Source organism: Oryzias latipes, chromosome 17 (genome assembly GCF_053564925.1).
Source record: "Oryzias latipes strain Hd-rR chromosome 17, Olatipes_Hd-rR_3.1".
In the NCBI taxonomy this organism is placed as follows: domain Eukaryota; kingdom Metazoa; phylum Chordata; class Actinopteri; order Beloniformes; family Adrianichthyidae; genus Oryzias; species Oryzias latipes.
In genome coordinates, this window is record NC_136253.1 from 16,848,721 (window position 1) to 16,866,000 (window position 17,280).

The following is a 17,280-nucleotide window of genomic DNA, read 5'->3' on the forward strand; positions in this document are numbered from 1 at the left end:
AGGAGTAAAAAAAAACAACCCCTCTGATCGTTACTAGCTGACGTCACCGAACAACTCCTCCATGACGTTGACGTGTGTCCCACAGGTGGAGAGGATCCTGGACAGGAGAAGGAGCAGGAAGGGGAAGGTTGAGTACTTGGTCAGGTGGAGGGGCTATGGTGCAGAGAGTGACACCTGGGAGCCTGAGAGTCACCTGTCCACCTGTGTGAGTTACGTTCAAGAGTTCAATCGCCAGTATGCTGAGCGACAGAGGGAGGGGGCGTTGATGCGCTCCACCCGCAGCCTCGCCCATCGACCACAGTGTGGCCCGCCACCCAGTTCCCCTGCATCTGCTGACCTTAGCAGCGAGGTCAGCAGGGCCTGTGTCCAGGTGAGGACGCCCCTCAGTCCCACTCACCTGTCCTGCTCCGCCCCCTTAACCTCACCTGACAGGTTTACCCCCTGCGCCATCTCTGCCCCTCTGGGGGGCTTTGCACGCCGAGGGGTGGACCTTTCCAAGACGGGCATCAAGATCCTGGTTCCAAAGAGTCCGATGAACTGCCGCCCCGACTCAGAGGAGTCCCCCAGCGAGGCGGCGCACAGCTTGGAGGCGGGCACTCAGGAGGCTCACCTGGTTCCGCCAGAGGTCGCCCTGCTGGAGAAACCTGTAGTGCAGCTTGGCCCTGGGGAGGAAAGGGCTCGCATTGGAACCAGGCCCCGGACCCAGAATCCCCTCTCCCCGCCCCGGGCCCCCATCACACCTGCGGCTGTTCGCTCCCTCAGCAGCTCAGGTGAGTCATGTGGCAGTCACGTGGAGCTCACACCCACGGTTTTTCGAGCCGGAACTTGACCATATGAGAATTTTATTTAGAAACCCATTCCAGAGAGACTACTGAGATGAAAGTGGTGTTTTAAACATGTTGTTGTGGTATTTTTATGATGATGGAGAACAGGCTTTAGGAAATGAAACTTAAAATGATATTTCTTAATATTTCCTCAATCACACTGTTGTTAATCAGGAGACAAACAAGCTGTTTGAAAATGCCTGTGCCAGTGATACAAGTGTTACAATCAGCGAGCCACAAGCTTCCTGCTGTTCTCCGTTCTGATGCTTCCACGTGTAGACAAATAGATCCATCTTTGTCTTTGTTTTCCTCGTCTGAGCTGGCATCTGGCTCAAAACTGTACGGCTGATTATCCTCAATATTGCTCGCCATTTTGGTTGCAGCGGTCTGTAAGCTTTTGGGAGAGCGTGTAAACAAAGGGATGATGGGAAGTGAGGAAAGACTTACTCTGTGCGAACAGTCTTGCCCCCAACTCCCAGGTGACTTTCTAATCAACTCCTGCCGCTCTGCCCTAAAAAAAAGACATGGGTTTATTGGCTTTGGGTAAAACGGCATAATCCTCATAAAAAGACCACTAGGAACAATTTTACAAAAGATAATTGGAGTGGGACTTTAACAGGTCATTTACAACTCATTAACTAATAGTTTTTTTAAGAATTTGTTAACTAGCTAGAATGGATAGGAGTGGAACTTTACCTTTCATCCATGAAACCCCACATCTGATTTTGGCAACATTTTTAAACAAGCTTTGGTGGATATTTACAGTCTAACTTTTTCTTTATTAAAGACATAAAAGTCAGATCATCTCACAGGTAAGTTAACAAAAAACAAAAAAAACTTGTTTGCAAGAATCAACGAAAGCCCAGTTTTCTTTTATTCCTATCAATATTATTAGTGTTGGGTCCATCAAGTAGTTGAATGCATGCTAGGTCTTGGTTCTGGCGAAAGCCCGGCAAATTCACATGAGGCAGTTGAGGTGGTGAGATTCACGTCCCAAAGGTTTTAACTCGACTAAAACTTATTTAAGCTCTCGAGTCCTCAGAAAGACATTCTGAGGTTGGGAGCCGTGGATTTTCTTTTTCCCAGGTTTACACCAAAAATATCAACGTTTTGTGTATTTTACTTGGTTTGTTCTTTGGAAAACACACTGATCTATTTTGAAAGCGTTCCCAGTGGTCTTCTAACAATGATAGTGGAGTTTAAGCCAAAAAAAAAAAACAGTCATTTTCTTGGACATGGTTTCTGCAGAGTGGTCAGTAGATCATTAGAAAATTACCTCTGAGTTTTTAGGTGGGACCATTAACCCTCCACCATCCCTATCTGTTGTGGAAAAGAGTGGAGCAGGAAGCTTGTGGCTCTGGCTCAGCGTATTTTCTACGTCACAAATGAGCTCTTTTTCAAACACATTGTTCCAACCATCAGATTGATTTCATTTAATGCCCATTTGAGGCCATAAAAGTGGACCCAAGGCATACCACATAAGCTTCTTGGGTTCAGACGAAGGAAGTTCTCCGCTATCTAAGTTGAAATATCCAGGAAACAGGTGCCATGTCACCTGGAGAGATGGTCATAGATCCACATGAAGCTTAGTGTCATCAGCATAGCTGTAGAATTTTATGCTTATTCTCTTGATGAGAGTGGCAGATTGTTAAAGCAACAAAGAGAAGGCCCTAAAATAAAGCCTTGGGGTTCTCTACGTCAGTATGGTGTTTGGAAGAGCAGTTATTAGCAAACAAAAAACAAAGTCTTGTTGATACTCTTTTTGCCACACATCACACCTGAAATCCCGTTCTCTCTTTTCTACCCTCTTTTTCATCCTGGACAGTTGACCCTAAGTCCTCCACCTGTTTCACCTCTACTCCCTGGAACCTCCAAAACAAATACGATAGATCAGTGTTTTTCAACCAGTGTGCCGTGGGAGATGGTCAGGTGTGCCGTGGGAAATTGCTAAAACATTTCCCATCTCCAGGATATCAGCTCTTTATTCATCCAAACAGGCCCTGATAAAACACTGAGAAGTTAGGAATATAAAAGATCATAAAATACTTTTTCTTTGGGTTCATTTGATTACATTAAAGACATTTTGATAAGAATGACGGTGCCGCGATTTAGCCGTAGCTTCAGCTGTTTCCAGAAAAGTCCCGCCCCTTTAACTGTCTCCGCCAATCATTCTTGGAGGCTTAATCATACGTCATCAGTCTGACCAATCAGAAGTGGTTAAAGTATTCACTTCCTTGTTCCGATTCAGCTCATTAAGTTGCTTAGTTCTAACAAAAAGACCAGCTAAAGCTCATATTTAGCGGTGTAACTTTCCGCGGGATACGGTATCAGACCATGGAACAAGTGAACAAAACAATGAAGCTCAGAGACGCTAGTCTGTCTGGCGTTTGGTGGTTGTTCGCACTACATCTCCCATGAGGCATTGGGTTAAAGTGAAAGCGTCTCAGCGCACAATGAGTCTTCTTTTGACGTCTTGAAACCACAACGAATACACATCAGACAGTTTTTAAATCTTCTAATTTAACTTTTATTACATTTTTTAGAAAAAAAACCAACTGCAGCTTCCAGCTTTTTCTGCCACAATCATCACAAAAATGCATGTGAGATTGCAGAGGGACTGTAGATCAATACAGACTATGAGTTTCTCCTTTTTTTTTTTTTATGCTGGTGTGCCGCGGGATTTTTATCAGGGTTAAAGTGTGCCGTGGCTCAAAAAAGGTGGAAAAACACTGCGATAGATGAAGCTCTGGGCTTTTCTGATGGGAGTTTTCTTTCTCCAGCAGGAAACTCGCCGCTAATGGAGGCCGCCGCTGCCACCTTAATGTCAGACGTGGTCACTGGGGCAACAGGTGCAATGGGCAAACGGCGTCTGGAGGAACGCTCTGCCTTCGACAAGCGCCTGAGGTTTAGCGTTCGCCAAACGGAGAGCGCCTATCGATACCGTGACATCGTGGTGAAGAAGCAGGACGGCTTCACTCACATCCTGCTGTCCACCAAGAGCTCTGAGAACAACACGCTCAATCCTGAGGTAAGGCCACGCCTAAAGGCTCCTGCTTCAACACGGCACTGTGATGTCATTGACATCAGCAAGGGGCTGCAGAGACTCTAGAGCAGTTCACTGAACTACTCTCCCCTGTGGTGCTGATGTGTTCTCCACCAGGTGAACAGCAAGAAGGTCATGCAGCCTTATTATGCTATTTTATCCCAGAATGCATCAGGTTTGTCCCGATGCTTCCTCAGACAGCCTGCTCCTGTCAGTGACATCACTGGCCTCTGTTCTCTTGTCTTCAGGTAATGAAGGAGATCCAGAGCGCCATGGCAACGGCAGCATCAGATGACAGTAAGCTGGTGCTGCTCGGCGCCGTGGGGAGCGTCTTCTGCTGCGGCCTGGACTTCCTGTATTTCATTAGACGCCTGACGGACGACAGGAAGAAAGAGAGCATCAAGATGGCTGAAACCATCAGGTACCTTTTGTGGTGCGGCTTTGATGCTGTCGTTCGTCTGCTGCTATTACCCTCTGTCTTCTCTTCCTCAGGACCTTCGTCAATACTTTCATCCAGTTCAGGAAGCCTATTGTGGCTGCAGTGAACGGACCAGCTGTGGGGCTCGGAGCCGCCCTCCTGCCGCTCTGCGACGTGGTATGGGCCAACGAGAAAGCCTGGTTCCAGACGCCATACACGGCCTGCGGGCAGACACCAGACGGGTGCTCCACCTACACCTTCCCCCGCGTCATGGGTCTGGCCTCGGTCAGTCCTCCCATCCCTTTAGCCTGGCATGCCCTTTAACCTTTACCTTTGCTGATTTTGGTTCTGGTTCTGGTGCAGGCCAGCGAGTTGCTGCTGAGCGGCAGGAAGTTGACGGCTCAGGAAGCGGGCTCTAAAGGCCTGGTGTCACAGGTTCTGTGGCCGGCCACTTTCACGCAGGAAGTGATGCTGCGGGTCAAAGAGCTGGTAGCAGTGGACTCGCAGGTCTGTTCCTGTGTCGGGTTTCTGCAGGTTCAGCTGTAGGTCAACTCTGACTGTTGTTCTGCTCCCCATCTCGCAGGTTCTGCTGGAGTCCAAAGCCCTGATGAGGAGCAGCAGCCGCAGTGCTCTGGAGCAAGCCAACGAGCGCGAGTGTGAGGCTCTGAAGAGGGTGTGGGGGTCTTCGCAGGGGACTGACTCCATACTGCAGCACCTGCAGAGGAGAACTGAGCTCTGCTAGAACCTGGACCCGGCTAAATCTGGGCTCTTCTTTCCATGACCTGGATTCAGCCAGAACACTTGAGCTGAACTCTCCCACAGCTGACCCAGATGTTCCACCGGGTTCTGTCCAGGTTCTCTGTGGGTCCAGCTGGTGAGACCGGCAACAGATTGGGGGTTTGGATGGTGACTAAAACGGCAGTTTTAACAGAACTGGCCCAGTTCTGAAGGCCCTGAAGGACAAAGTCTGATCCAGAACAGGATTGATCCGTGACGGTCCGTTTCCTGATGTGAATTCTGTAGCAACAACAATGTTGGTTGTTTCATGTAAACAAGTTTGTGTCAGACGGCTCTGTATGGAGATCAGGTTCTTCAGTCAAAAGTTCTGAACCAGATTCTGGTCTGGACCTGATCCTACTTTTCTATTTGTATTAAAGTAAGAACAAACTTGAGCTCTATCCTGACTTTTATTGAAGCTGAGGGTCATAGGCTCAGGTGCTCAGCGTTTCCCCATCGGGCTTTGAACCCTCAAATCAAAATTGAGTTTAGTGGTCACGTGATCCTATGGAGCGTCTCCATCAAATGCAGCATGTGTGAGCCTTGTTTGTAACAACTGCACCAAGAAAACCTCTGGAACTGGCTTTAAAGTCTCAAAAAGTACTTTCTGTTCGGCCGTTTTTTGTGCATAGTGTCCATGTTGACAGACCAGCTCAGCTTGATGTCCAGATGGAGTCCAAGATACTTGTCGGGTGGCATCCTCCACACCTGCACCTTCAGTGGCAGTGCTGATGGGATGTAAAGCAGAGGGTGTCTGGCAAAGGTCCAGCACCATCTTCCTGGCTTTAGAGAGCTGGAGGTTGTTCTGCCATCTTCATTCCAACAAGTCCTGCACCAGGTTCCTGAGGCCAGAACATCAGGGGGGGCGGCAGCAGTTTGTCACAGTTAAAGAGAACCACTTCAGAGATGATCATCGAAGGAGAAATGTTTTTATTTGGTTTAAAGAAGAAGAATTGCAAAGCCTTTTGTTTAAGTTGAGAGAAGAAGGACAGATCTGGTGCCACTTATAGCTCACCAAGTTAAAGTGATTCATTTCAGTGTTCTCGTCATGAATGTACTTTATGACAGTTTTACAGAAGGGAAAATTCCGCTCTGCCCTCGCCAATCATGATCTCCAATGCGACTATCCCCCCTGTGCACACAGAGGGCAGTCTTGTATAGAGAAACACTCAGGAAAAATGTTTTGGTTCTTGTTAGGTAGGCCAATTTTTGTTTCTTATTTTGGCCCTGATCCACTCTGAAGGAAATACTCTAGCTTTTATGGGTTCAATCAAAATAAAATCTCTTAACTTGCTTTACGTGTGCTGGATTTTGAGGGGCGTAACAAATGTTTGTCCTCCAAACTTGGAATGACAGAACTTTATTTTTCAATTTCTTTATTTGAAACACAAATGAAAATAAATATAAGAGTTCAAAATAGACAGAAAAGGAGTGGATTGAAGAAAAATCTCACCCCTTTTTACAACACCTGATGACGTATTTACAGTCTTTTTCAATACATTCACATTACATTCTGCATAGCACCCGTGCAGAAGTGACTTTTTGTTTTTATTGATCTTTTCTGGCCTTGTAAGGTTCCATTACTGAAATCTTGTAGGTTTTTTGTTAAATACATGTAAACTTTTGCTTTGTTTTTAAGCCTTCATCCAATCCATCCCATAAATCCACACCACAAATTGATAAACACTTTCTGGTTTGTAGTACGGATGCACTGCTTTTGAAGTTCTGCAGGTCATCCGGATCTACTGCTGTAAAAGACAAAAAGAAAGACTTCACCCGCGTTCTGATAGAACCCGGAACCGGTCCAGTATGTGGATAGAGGAGAGTACTCACTTTGGCCTTCTGGATGGGCAGAACCAGTTTGAACTCTGCTGGGAGTTCGTCTTCAGAATACAGTCTGTCAGAGAAGTAAACCCTCCGGATGCGACAGTTGGCATGAATCTGATAAGGACAGCAAACTAAGACCAAACAATCCGTTGACAAACTCGCCTGATTTACGTCTACAAACCTGAACTCGCAGCGTCTCTGAATAATTGGTTCCGTAGGCTCTCCTGGTGAAATCTGACAGGTTGAACTGGATTTGGTTCCAGCCGTCGTCCAGCCTCATGGGCATGGTGCAGCTGAAGGAATTCACCTTGGTCGTGCTCTGGTAGTTACTTGCTCTGAACCGCCGGCGAACGTTTTTATCATCTAAAACCTGACGTGTAGTCAATTGAAGGACGAAGACATCGCAAAGGATGATGGCAATTCAGCAACACAAGAAAGGTCTGAAACCGTACCTGGACTTCAAAGGAGAAATACTTCTTCTGGTTCTTTATGATCATGACCAGGAACGGGAGTTTGATGCCCAGAGTCTTCTTGGGGTCCGCGGGACACGTGATGTATGTAGTGCTGCAGGCAGACGGAGTTTGTGAACGCATTAATGAAGCTATATACATATAGTACAGACCAAAAGTTTGGACACACCTAGGCCGCACATAGGCATCAAAACTATGAATTAACACATGTGGAATTATATACATAACAAAATAGTGTGAAACAACTGAAAATATGTCATATTCTAGGTTCTTCATAGTAGCCACCTTTTGCTTTGATTACTGCTTTGCTCACTCTTGGCATTCTCTTGATGAGCTTCTAGAGGTAGTCACCTGAAATGATCTTCCAACAGTCTTGAAGGATTCCCAGAGGTGCTTAGCACTTGTTGGCCCTTTTGATTTCACTCTGCGGTCCAGCTCACCCCAAACCATCTGGATTGGGTTCAGGTCCGTGACTGTGGAGGCAAAGTCATCTGGTGCAGCACCCCATCACTCTCCTTCTTGGTCAAATAACCCTCACACAGCCTGGAGGTGTGTTTGGGGTCATTGTCCTGTTGAAAAATAAATGATGGTCCAACTAAACGCAAAGCGGATGGAAGATGCTGTAGTAGCCATGCTGGTTCAGTGTGCCTTCAATTTGGGATATATCCCCAACAGTGTCACCAGCAAAGCACCCCCACACCATCACACCTCCTCCTCCATGCTTCATGGTGGGAACCAGGCATGTAGAGTCCATCCGTTCACCTTTTCTGCGTCGCACAAAGACACGGTGGTTGGAACCAAAACTCTCCAATTTGGACTCATCAGACCAAAGCACAGATTTCCACTGGTCTGATGTCCATTCTTTGTGTTCTTTAGCCCAAACAAGTCTCTTCTGCTTATTGCCTTTCTTTAGCAGTGGTTTCCTAGCAGATATTCTACCACGAAGGCCTGATTCACACAGTCTCCTCTTAACAGTTGTTGTAGAGATGTTTCTGCTGCTAGAACTCTGTGTGCCATTGACCTGCCCTCTGATCTGAGCTGCTGTTAACCTGCCATTTCTGAGGCTGCTGACTCTGATTAATTTTAGCAGAGGTGACTCTTGGTCTTCCTTTCCTGGGGCGGTCCGCATGTGAGCCAGTTTCTTTGTAGCGCTTTATGGTTTTTGTGACTGCACTTGAGGACACTTTCAAAGTTTTCCCAATTTTTCAGACTGACTGACCTTCATTTCTTAAAGTAATGATGGACACTCGTCTTTCTGTACTTAGCTGCTTTTTTCTTGCCATAATACAAATTCTAACAGTCTATTCAATAGGACTATCAGCTGTGTATCCACCTGACGTCTGAACAACACAACTGATGGTCCCAACCCCATTTATAAGGCAAGAAATCACACTTATTAAACCTGACAGGGCACACCTGTGAAGTGAAAAACATTTCAGGTGACTACCTCTGGAGGCTCATCAAGAGAAGAGTGTGCAAAGCAGTAATCAAATCAAAATGTGGCTACTATGAAGAACCTACAATATGACATATTTTCAGACTTTTTTTTAGCAAAATCCACTTCTGTCTTTTGTTGTTTGCTCTGCTTAAAACATGTCAGTGGCTTGGGAGAAGGTTGGTTAACCAGCTCAGGCTACATAAGTCAGAGGGAGGAAATGGCAAAATCCGTTTTCACAATAAACTGACTAAATACAGTTTTCATCCGTTAAAAAAAAGAAGTGTAAAAAATATATTTCCATAAAAACAGGCCCTGCTCTTTATGGATTTTCCTCTAAATTAGCACGAGATGAGAACATGTACTCATAAAACTGAAGTGGGATGTTTGGACTGTGGAAATGCCTCACAGTTACACCTAGAAAATATGCTAACTAGAAAAAAATTTAAAATCGTTACCCTAGGGATAAAAACGTTGCTTTTTAAAAGCTAAATCACATTATATTTATAAAAACAAGCCACAGCTATAGGATGGTGGCCCTCGAGGCCTGTAGTTTCCCTCCTATAATACAAATTGAATAAGAAGGCTTTGGGGATGCACGCTGTTGGGGCTTCGCAGATATGATGGACAATTTTTGAAGATGTTTTCACACTTTTTTAATATGTATATAATTCCACATGTGTTAATTAACAGTTTTGATGAAGGTTTATTTATCTCTACTTTGTACTACAGTAAATGAGAAATTGACAAAACCCACCAAACGTTTACTCCCTCGATTTCCATCACATGTGAGCGGATGTCGTCGTCCAGAACCCTCTTGATGTGTCCATTTCTCACCTAGCAACACACAACAATGAATGACACCGAGCTAATGTTTACAAGAGGCTGCCATGAATGTGTCTCCACACTAAAACGTAACAGAACAAGAACTTTTATGAACACTGAACCTTTATCTTTAGATCTAAAGAGAATATTTAAATTACATTTATTACAAAACCAGATTTTTTTGTTAATCCAGACATTTTTATGAACGTCACAACACCACCATGTTGTTTTGTGTTCCTTTGGTTTAGCTTCACTTTTAAACCACAGGAAAACATGTATTATGGGATGTTTTTATAATAAAATGAAGAAAAGAATTTGTTAAATCTAAATTCTTGAATGAAAGTCAGTTAAATATCAGTTGAAAATTAATCTTTATACTTCTCATCACTGATACTTTTCATTACTGTAAAAAAATAAAGAAAAAAACAACGAAATATTACTTGGCTTTAAAACATAGACATCATTTCAAACTAAAAGCATCCAATTCAGGAGAGTTTTACTGCCAAGTTTACCCCCATAGAAAAATGAGGCAGAACAATAGACAATAAAATAGCATTTTTGATTTTTCTGGTGGTGCTGACCCCCCCCCCCCCCCCCTCCCCCTCTATGGGTATCAGACAAACAGTTGGGAAATGTTTACACCATAGCTAAACTAAAGACATATGTCACAAAAATCCCTGCTCCAAAAGGAAGCAAATGGTGCGAAAACTGTAAACGTTAACGGAACTTCAGGGGAAAAAGGTTCTGGATGAGCTGAAGACAATAACTACTTATGAGAGACTAAAAATGACGCAGCTTTTTTCTTCAATTCAATTCAATTGAATTTTATTTGTATAGCCCAAATTCACAACAACAGTCATCTCAATGACCTTATTCTTCTTTTGTTTTTAACTTGTCCTGTCCAACAGCTGAGCAGACAGATTGGAGCTGAAGGCCTCTTTTGTTGGACTCATGTACAGTTACAACAGGGGGTTGTGGATCTTCCAACACAATAGGTGTATGTTTGTATAAACCCCTTTTGTAATTTAGGCTAAACTTTATTTCAATTGATAACAATTAACATTTGTATCCTTTTTGTTGTTGTTGTTGTTGGACCACGGAAAAAAAAAGAAGAGGAAAAAAGGGAGGCATGTTGGAGAGGGGGGCTAAGGGCACAGGAGAAAGGGGGGGGGCAGTTAAGGAGATCTGGAGGATGATGAAAGAGGCGGTGCTTGTGTGTGTGTGTGTGTGTGTGTGTGGGTGGGTGGGGGGGTGTACAACCATTAAACAACAAGATTTTGGAGGATTATCATCATTATTGTCTGGTGTAAATGTTTGTCAAAAGGGGCGGGGCCTGTTCTATGGAGTTAATTCAGTCTCAATAATCAGAAATGCACACAACCTGTTTCATAAATACACACGCTCTGATCCACTGTAATTTTACACAAACATGCAATTTTAATTTGGAAATCCATTTGGAGAAAGTCTAAGGGGCCATTTGATTGGCTTGAAAGCGATCTCGCCTGCATTGCTGATGAGTTTGATTGACAGATGCATTAGCCAATGGTGACATTAGTTGACCTGGAGCGTGAAAGAAGTCTTAATATTCACAGTAGAGAAATCTCTCACAACTGTGGGGAGATTCACAAATGAGAGTGGGTTTGTGAATGCACGATCTGTGAATTCATATACACATACAAGTGTAACTAAAAATGATGTGTGTGAAGCATCTATTGTGCATTTCTGAAAAAATTACTGTAAATTTCTGAAAAATGTATTATGTTTTTGTGAAACACAGCGTGCACATTTGTGAGAAACACTTATTGTGCATGTGTGAACCATTTAGTGTGCATGTGTGAAACACAACATGTGTGTTGTGAAACACAGGGTGTACATTTGTGAAACACAAAGTGTGTTTTTCAAAATTAATATTGCACGTTTGCGTAAAATTACAGTTGTGAATCAGAGCATGTGTATTTGTGAAACAGGTTGTGTGCATTTTTGATTGTTGAGACTGAATTGACTTCATGCTGTCCCCACACACACTCAAGTGTTACAAACAGACTTGTTGGCTCCAAAAACTTCGCGTACAATCACGTCAACATGTACTCAACAAGTTCACGCACACATACATATGCATACTAACCAACACATGCAAAGCATTTCATTCTGTCACGCATGCTTTTGTGCAAAGGTGAGCTGACACCTGCTCTCTCCCAGGTGGGAGTTAATGTTCTGCTGAGGTGGAGGATAGAATGCCAAAAGAGGGAGAGCGTCCGGCCGTCCCCACACAAACACCCCCGCCGAAGCGGCGGCGGTAGCCAGGAACCCCCGACACCGGGACACAGGGACACCGGCATATGCAGATGGACGGAATCTGCCCACCGACAGTCCAGCCAGAAACACCCAGACCAGGGCGAGCAGGACCGCCCCACAGCCCCCCAAGGCCAGGAGCAGGGAGGCACAGGACGCAGTTCTTTGATTTACATTAAGAAAACTCTATTATAATTAGCGTTAGCATCATTTAAGCATCATTTTGTTCTTTCTAAATTGACTGACCGGATGTAAACTGTTACCTACTTTTTCATCCCAGATTTGCAGAGGTTTGCTTCCGATGCTGAATAGGATAGAAAACAACCCGCTTTGGAAACTGTTCTTAAACATGCTCCCTCCGTGACGTCCGTTAGCTTAACTACGATTTGTTTTAGTTACGGCTGGTCGTCAACGTCGTCACTTCCGTTTTTTTCCAAAGAGTTGATCAAAATAAAGGAAACTTGCTTAAATACAGCGAAAGAGTATTTTTAATGCATAGACTGATGTGTCCGTTTTATTTTTATTGTATTCTTTGGGAATAAACTAAAACGCATCCTGTCCACCAATCACATTTTAGTGTTTGCTCTGATGTTTGTTAAATGCTGCTAATTTAATATGACCTGCTAATTCGTATAGCAGGTCATACATGTAGGTCTATGTTATAAAAGGCCATGTTTGTGTTCTATATCTAAACGACTGTTTGCTGTTAGTGCCTTAAAATGATGCTTAAAGTACATAAAGAACTTTAATACACCTAATTAACAACTACATTAAACATAATAACAATGAAGCCTTTTTACATAGTGGAATACGCTTTTGGGAGGAATCCTTAAGGAAATGTTTACATTTGAAAACTGCTTTAGGAAAAGAAAAAACTCAGATTTTCTGCACATTTGTAAATATTCTCATGATCCAGTTTTAGTGAAGCATTTTCACAAATTCTTTGGTGTTATTGTTGAAATCAACACAAACTTTTTTCAATAATAATTAAAATCAATAACAATACTTTTCTCTAGCATTTTATGTAAAATAACCTGAATTTTAAAAAATGTTTGTTTTAAAAAAGTTTTTAAAATAGAGAAACAAATGTTCATGCTCTTTAATTTTTAAACATACTGATTTTATATTGAATGAAAAGAAACATCTTAATAGTTAACATTTATTTAGCTTCAACATTTAAGTATTGCTCCTCTTCTCTCCTTCATCACTGCTGTGGTTTTCTCTTTTGGACCAGATTCATAAAATCGGATTTTGATCGCTAATTTTAAGATCACTAATCATTTATATTTGATTGGAAAGTCATTTTTAAGCTTATTTATTGTCAAATAATTATTTTGAGTTGCTTTCTCTTTTTTTTTTGATTCAGATATGTAAAAAAAAAAACAAAAACAAAAAAAACAATTTTACTGGAAATTTACATCCTGATGTCATTTGTAACCCTTGTGCTATCTTGGATGACCCCACCCTTACATTGACGTGTTCTCCCTACCATGACAAAGGTGGATAAAGGTGGAAAGATTTCATGTAATCCATGGACACCAGTGAAGATCACAAATCATTGAAGAAAAAAGGTTCAGTGCACTGTCTAGTGGGTCTAGATGACCCAACTCCCAATGTTAAAGTGCCTAGGATAGCACAAGGGTTAAAATAACGTTTGTGTAGGTTAAAGGTCATCTCTGTCATTAATGACCGTTTGCCTGTGAGGTGTAAAAATGGACTCATTCCTTTTAGTCTCAAAACTTTAAAACACGTGTCAAAAAACCCAAATAATTGAAGAACCTGAGAAACAACAGCCAGGAAACGTGCAGAACGACTTCACCAAAGAGTAGAAATATGAAATCCTCCCACGAGTTTAATAACAGGGGAAGCTGAATTCATTACTGATCGTCATTTCTCATTTGCAGGTTGACGGGGATGTATCTAATGGTGATGAAGAGTGATGAGGAGTGGAAAAACCTCTCTAAGCCTTTCAGCAGCTCGTCTTTCTTTACTGATGGGGCGGTCGTGGTGCAGCGGTAGGGCAGTCGACCCATGATCGTAAGATTGCAGGTTCGCCTTGCACGCCCATGTGTCAAAGTGTCCTTGGGCAAGACACTGAACCCCACCTTGCCTCTGGTGGGAGGCCGGCACCAGTGCTTGGCAGGAGAGCCGCCATCAGTGTGTGATTGTGTGTGTGCATGGGTGAATGGGACTGTGACTGTAAAGCGCTTTGGGCCTTCAAAAAAAGGTAGAAAGCGCTATATAAGTATACGCCATTTACCATTACTGTTTAGTAGAAAATCACAATGAAATGGAAAAAAGAAAATGTGATCTTTGGTTTGAAGCAACTATCTGCTCTGAAGAGAGAATTGCATCCCATCAGAAAGAACAGAAACAATGGTTTAGTCCAGCTTTAAACCGTGGTCCACTGGTCTGAACAGCAAAGAGGTTCCACTAAAAAGTCCAAACTGAAGGAGACTTCATTATTATATGAAAAAGCATGTTTCTCCTCATTTAAAACAACTGGTTAATTAACCATCATGATCTCAAACTGTTGTACTCAGAGCCCATTTTCCTGTGGTTTTTGAAATTCTTTATTTTGATCGTTAGAAATGACTTTAAATTATTTCAAAATTGCTCCTCCTTTGAACATGTCGGCCTGTTCCAGCCTCATCTCCATCCAGCAGGACGTGTCACATTCATCACATTGATGCGGCTCTGTGAGGACAAACGTACATGTGGAGATCAAGTCAACGCCAGTGTTAGAAAGCAGCTCTGCTTCTACATAAAAACCTAGTTTCTGCCTAAAGAAACAGCTGATCTTTGTCGTCTTCTGTCAGACAGAAGATGGAGATGGATTTGTCTGTCGGGCCAGGAGAGAACCCTTATCATAAGACGAGGATTTCTACTGTCCGTCTGCTGATGTTGACCACTTCAGCTGTGGAGGTCAGTGCTGTGTCTCTGAGATGTGTTTGCACAGAGTAACCCTTGTGCTATCCTAGGCACTTTAACATTGGGAGTTGGGTCATCTAGACCCACTAGACAGTGCACTGAACCTTTTTTCTTCAATGATTTGTGATCTTCACTGGTGTCCATGGATTACATGAAATCTTTCCACCTTTATCCACCTTTGACATGGTAGGGAGAACACGTCAATGTAAGGGTGGGGTCATCTGAGATAGCACAAGGGTTAAAAACAGTCGCTGTTTGAGGAACAGTTCAAAGCAGCCTCCTGCAGAAAGCACTGTGGGGGTTCTCTGTGTGGCCTTTAGTGCTTTAATAAAAATCGAGAAAACATGGAAAACATTAGATCTTAACAAACTTCAAAGCTTTTTATCCAATAAAACCATTCTGTTCTTTTCATCCAGAGAACGTCCCGCACTCGTTCACCTCATTTCTGTAGAGTTGACTGTTGAGAGCTCATCATCTCTTCTGCAGTCAAAAACCATTTGATAAATGAAACTAATGCTAAACTTCAGATAATCTGCAATATTTCTGGATAAACATTAGAAAAAAAGAAAAGTCATCATCAGTTCTGACATCAACGTTTTAGCCTTTTTTTTTATACCTTTTCTTCTTTTTTTCAGAAAACAACCGTCCATTCCTCCTGTCAGAGAGGTCCACCTGCCTCTTTTCACCCCCCAGCAGACCAACTGCAGCCACCTGGATCAGCAGTGGGCGGTGTCTGACATTCACAGGTTAGATCACCTGGATATCCAACTGTACCAAGACTTCTATACGGGTCAGGGTCACTCTAGTGGTGAGAACGTCGAACAGCAGGAGGAAGATTTTCAAAAGTTTTATTCTCCTGATCTTAAAGTTCAAGCCAAACCATGGAATTGTGTTATAAACAGACTGTGCTAAAAGTCAGTCCATCCTCAAGACTGACCTTCAGTCCCCCACCGGACTGCTCCTTTCACGACAGAATTCAGAGGAGCAAAGCTGAAGAACATCTCTGTAGGTGTTTGAGGAACGCAAAAGCAGATGAAATGACTGTCTCACTCAGCGGTTCTCAGTTTGGTTGATTTTGTGAAAGAGGGAATTCCTGAACTTTTACCTGCTCCGTGGTTTTTAAAATGTCAGATTTCTGAAACTTCCTGATCGATTCCTGAAAGTCGTGGAAACGTCAGTTACTGGCGGACGTCTTCTCAAACATTTCTGATGTTTTTCTCTCTAGGAGAAAGAAAAATCTCCCGTCTTTTCTCCTCATCATGAGTGGTTTTTCGGTCTGTGTCTCATTCTTAGACATTAGATTTTTTTTCATTTATCCTTATTTTGAACTGTTGGGTTTTGTTGTTTAAGACCTAAATCTGTACCATAAACATGTAAACATGATCAAAGTAGCTCCAATTCTTGAATCCTGGAATGTTGTAATGCAGCGACTGGAATCCAGCATTTTGGTCAGATTCAGGTGAATAAGGATGATCTCTGAGGATTCTTATCTGCTGCAGGTGTTCAGCTGTCTGAGGCTGGTGGTTGGTGTGGTTCTCAACAGACTTGCTTACATATCTTCTGTGTGGCCTCCACCCATTGGTCCCTGCCTGCGCCCATCGCTCTGTGCCACAGTGACGGCGGCGCCTGTGTGGCCTGCTCCTACGTTCACATCTTCAGGTACTTTGTTAGCATGTACTGCAGCGTCCTGTTACTGACCAGGCGGGTGATTCCTGACATGGGTGAACTTCCATGAGGAGCAGCAAACTCACGAGTTCTCCACCTCAGTGTCTGTTTGCACCGGTACCTGGCTGTGGTCCACACACTGGACAGCCTACGTCGCTGGAGAACCACAGGAACCACCAAAGCCACCAGTGCAACCCTTGCATTGCTGTTGCCTCTATCATAACAAAATGGAAGAGTTTGGGAATCACAGCAACTCAGACACGCAGTGGTCGGCCAAGTAAACTGACAGAGAGGTTCCAGCGAATGCTAAAGCGTGTAGTACAAAGAGTTCACCGACTTTCTGCAGTCAGTTGCTACAGAGCTCCAAACGTCATGTGACCTTCAGATGAGCTCAAGTACAGAACACAGAGAGCTTCATGGAATGGGTTTCTATGGCCGAGCAGCTGCATCCAAGCCACACATCACCAAGTGTAATGCAAAGGGTCTGATGCAGTGGTGTAAAAACGCCGCCATTGGACTCTAGAGCAGTGGACACGTGTTCTCTGGAGAGATGAATGACATCTGGAAATCTGATGGACGAGTCTGGGTTTGGAGGTTGCCAGGACAACGGTACATGTCGGACTGAGTGTGAAATTTGGTGGAGGAGGAATTATGGTGTTTTTAGGACTTGTGCTTGGCCCCTTAGTTCCAGTGAAAGGATCTCTGAATGCTTCAGGATACCAAAACGTTTTGGACAATTCCATGCTCCCAACCTTGTGGGAACAGTTTGGAGC

At 43.5% G+C, this 17,280-nt stretch overlaps 2 protein-coding genes and 1 long non-coding RNA gene across 9 annotated transcripts in view; 2 read left to right on the top strand and 1 right to left on the bottom strand.

The window, feature by feature from the left end:
- The window catches only part of cdyl (chromodomain protein, Y-like), a 5,830-nt gene extending 373 nt beyond the window's left edge, over positions 1-5,457 (top strand). Inside the window, exons 2-7 of one of the 2 annotated variants that reach the window (XM_011486341.4) lie at positions 86-770; positions 3,605-3,852; positions 4,116-4,288; positions 4,360-4,570; positions 4,649-4,792; positions 4,869-5,457. In XM_011486341.4, coding sequence (XP_011484643.1) covers positions 86-770; positions 3,605-3,852; positions 4,116-4,288; positions 4,360-4,570; positions 4,649-4,792; positions 4,869-5,027 — 1,620 coding nt within the window. In that variant the 3' untranslated portion in view covers positions 5,028-5,457. The remainder of the gene's footprint in view (positions 1-85; positions 771-3,604; positions 3,853-4,115; positions 4,289-4,359; positions 4,571-4,648; positions 4,793-4,868) is intronic. The other variant, XM_011486342.4, reaches the window with a different exon arrangement.
- LOC101158233 (cilia- and flagella-associated protein 20) overlaps positions 1-12,318 on the bottom strand; it is a 15,404-nt gene extending 3,086 nt beyond the window's left edge. Inside the window, exons 1-6 of one of the 6 annotated variants that reach the window (XM_078934733.1) lie at positions 12,179-12,318; positions 9,552-9,631; positions 7,342-7,453; positions 7,071-7,259; positions 6,896-7,003; positions 1,272-1,335 (exon numbers count right to left, since the gene is read on the bottom strand). In XM_078934733.1, the coding sequence (XP_078790859.1) occupies positions 1,312-1,335; positions 6,896-7,003; positions 7,071-7,259; positions 7,342-7,453; positions 9,552-9,631; positions 12,179-12,262 (597 nt within the window). In that variant the 5' untranslated portion in view covers positions 12,263-12,318 and the 3' untranslated portion in view covers positions 1,272-1,311. Of the gene's footprint in view, positions 1-1,271; positions 1,336-6,421; positions 6,811-6,895; positions 7,021-7,070; positions 7,260-7,341; positions 7,454-9,551; positions 9,632-12,178 lie in introns of those variants that run through there. The other 5 variants (XM_011486339.4, XM_004078860.4, XM_078934731.1 and 2 more) reach the window with 5 other exon arrangements.
- A 2,378-nt stretch (positions 12,319-14,696) lies between these two features.
- LOC144986752 (uncharacterized) lies at positions 14,697-16,450 on the top strand. The gene is made up of 3 exons (XR_013650609.1): positions 14,697-14,836; positions 15,478-15,588; positions 16,342-16,450. It is a non-coding gene; the product is annotated as an uncharacterized LOC144986752 (long non-coding RNA).
- Positions 16,451-17,280: the final 830 nt, after the last annotated feature.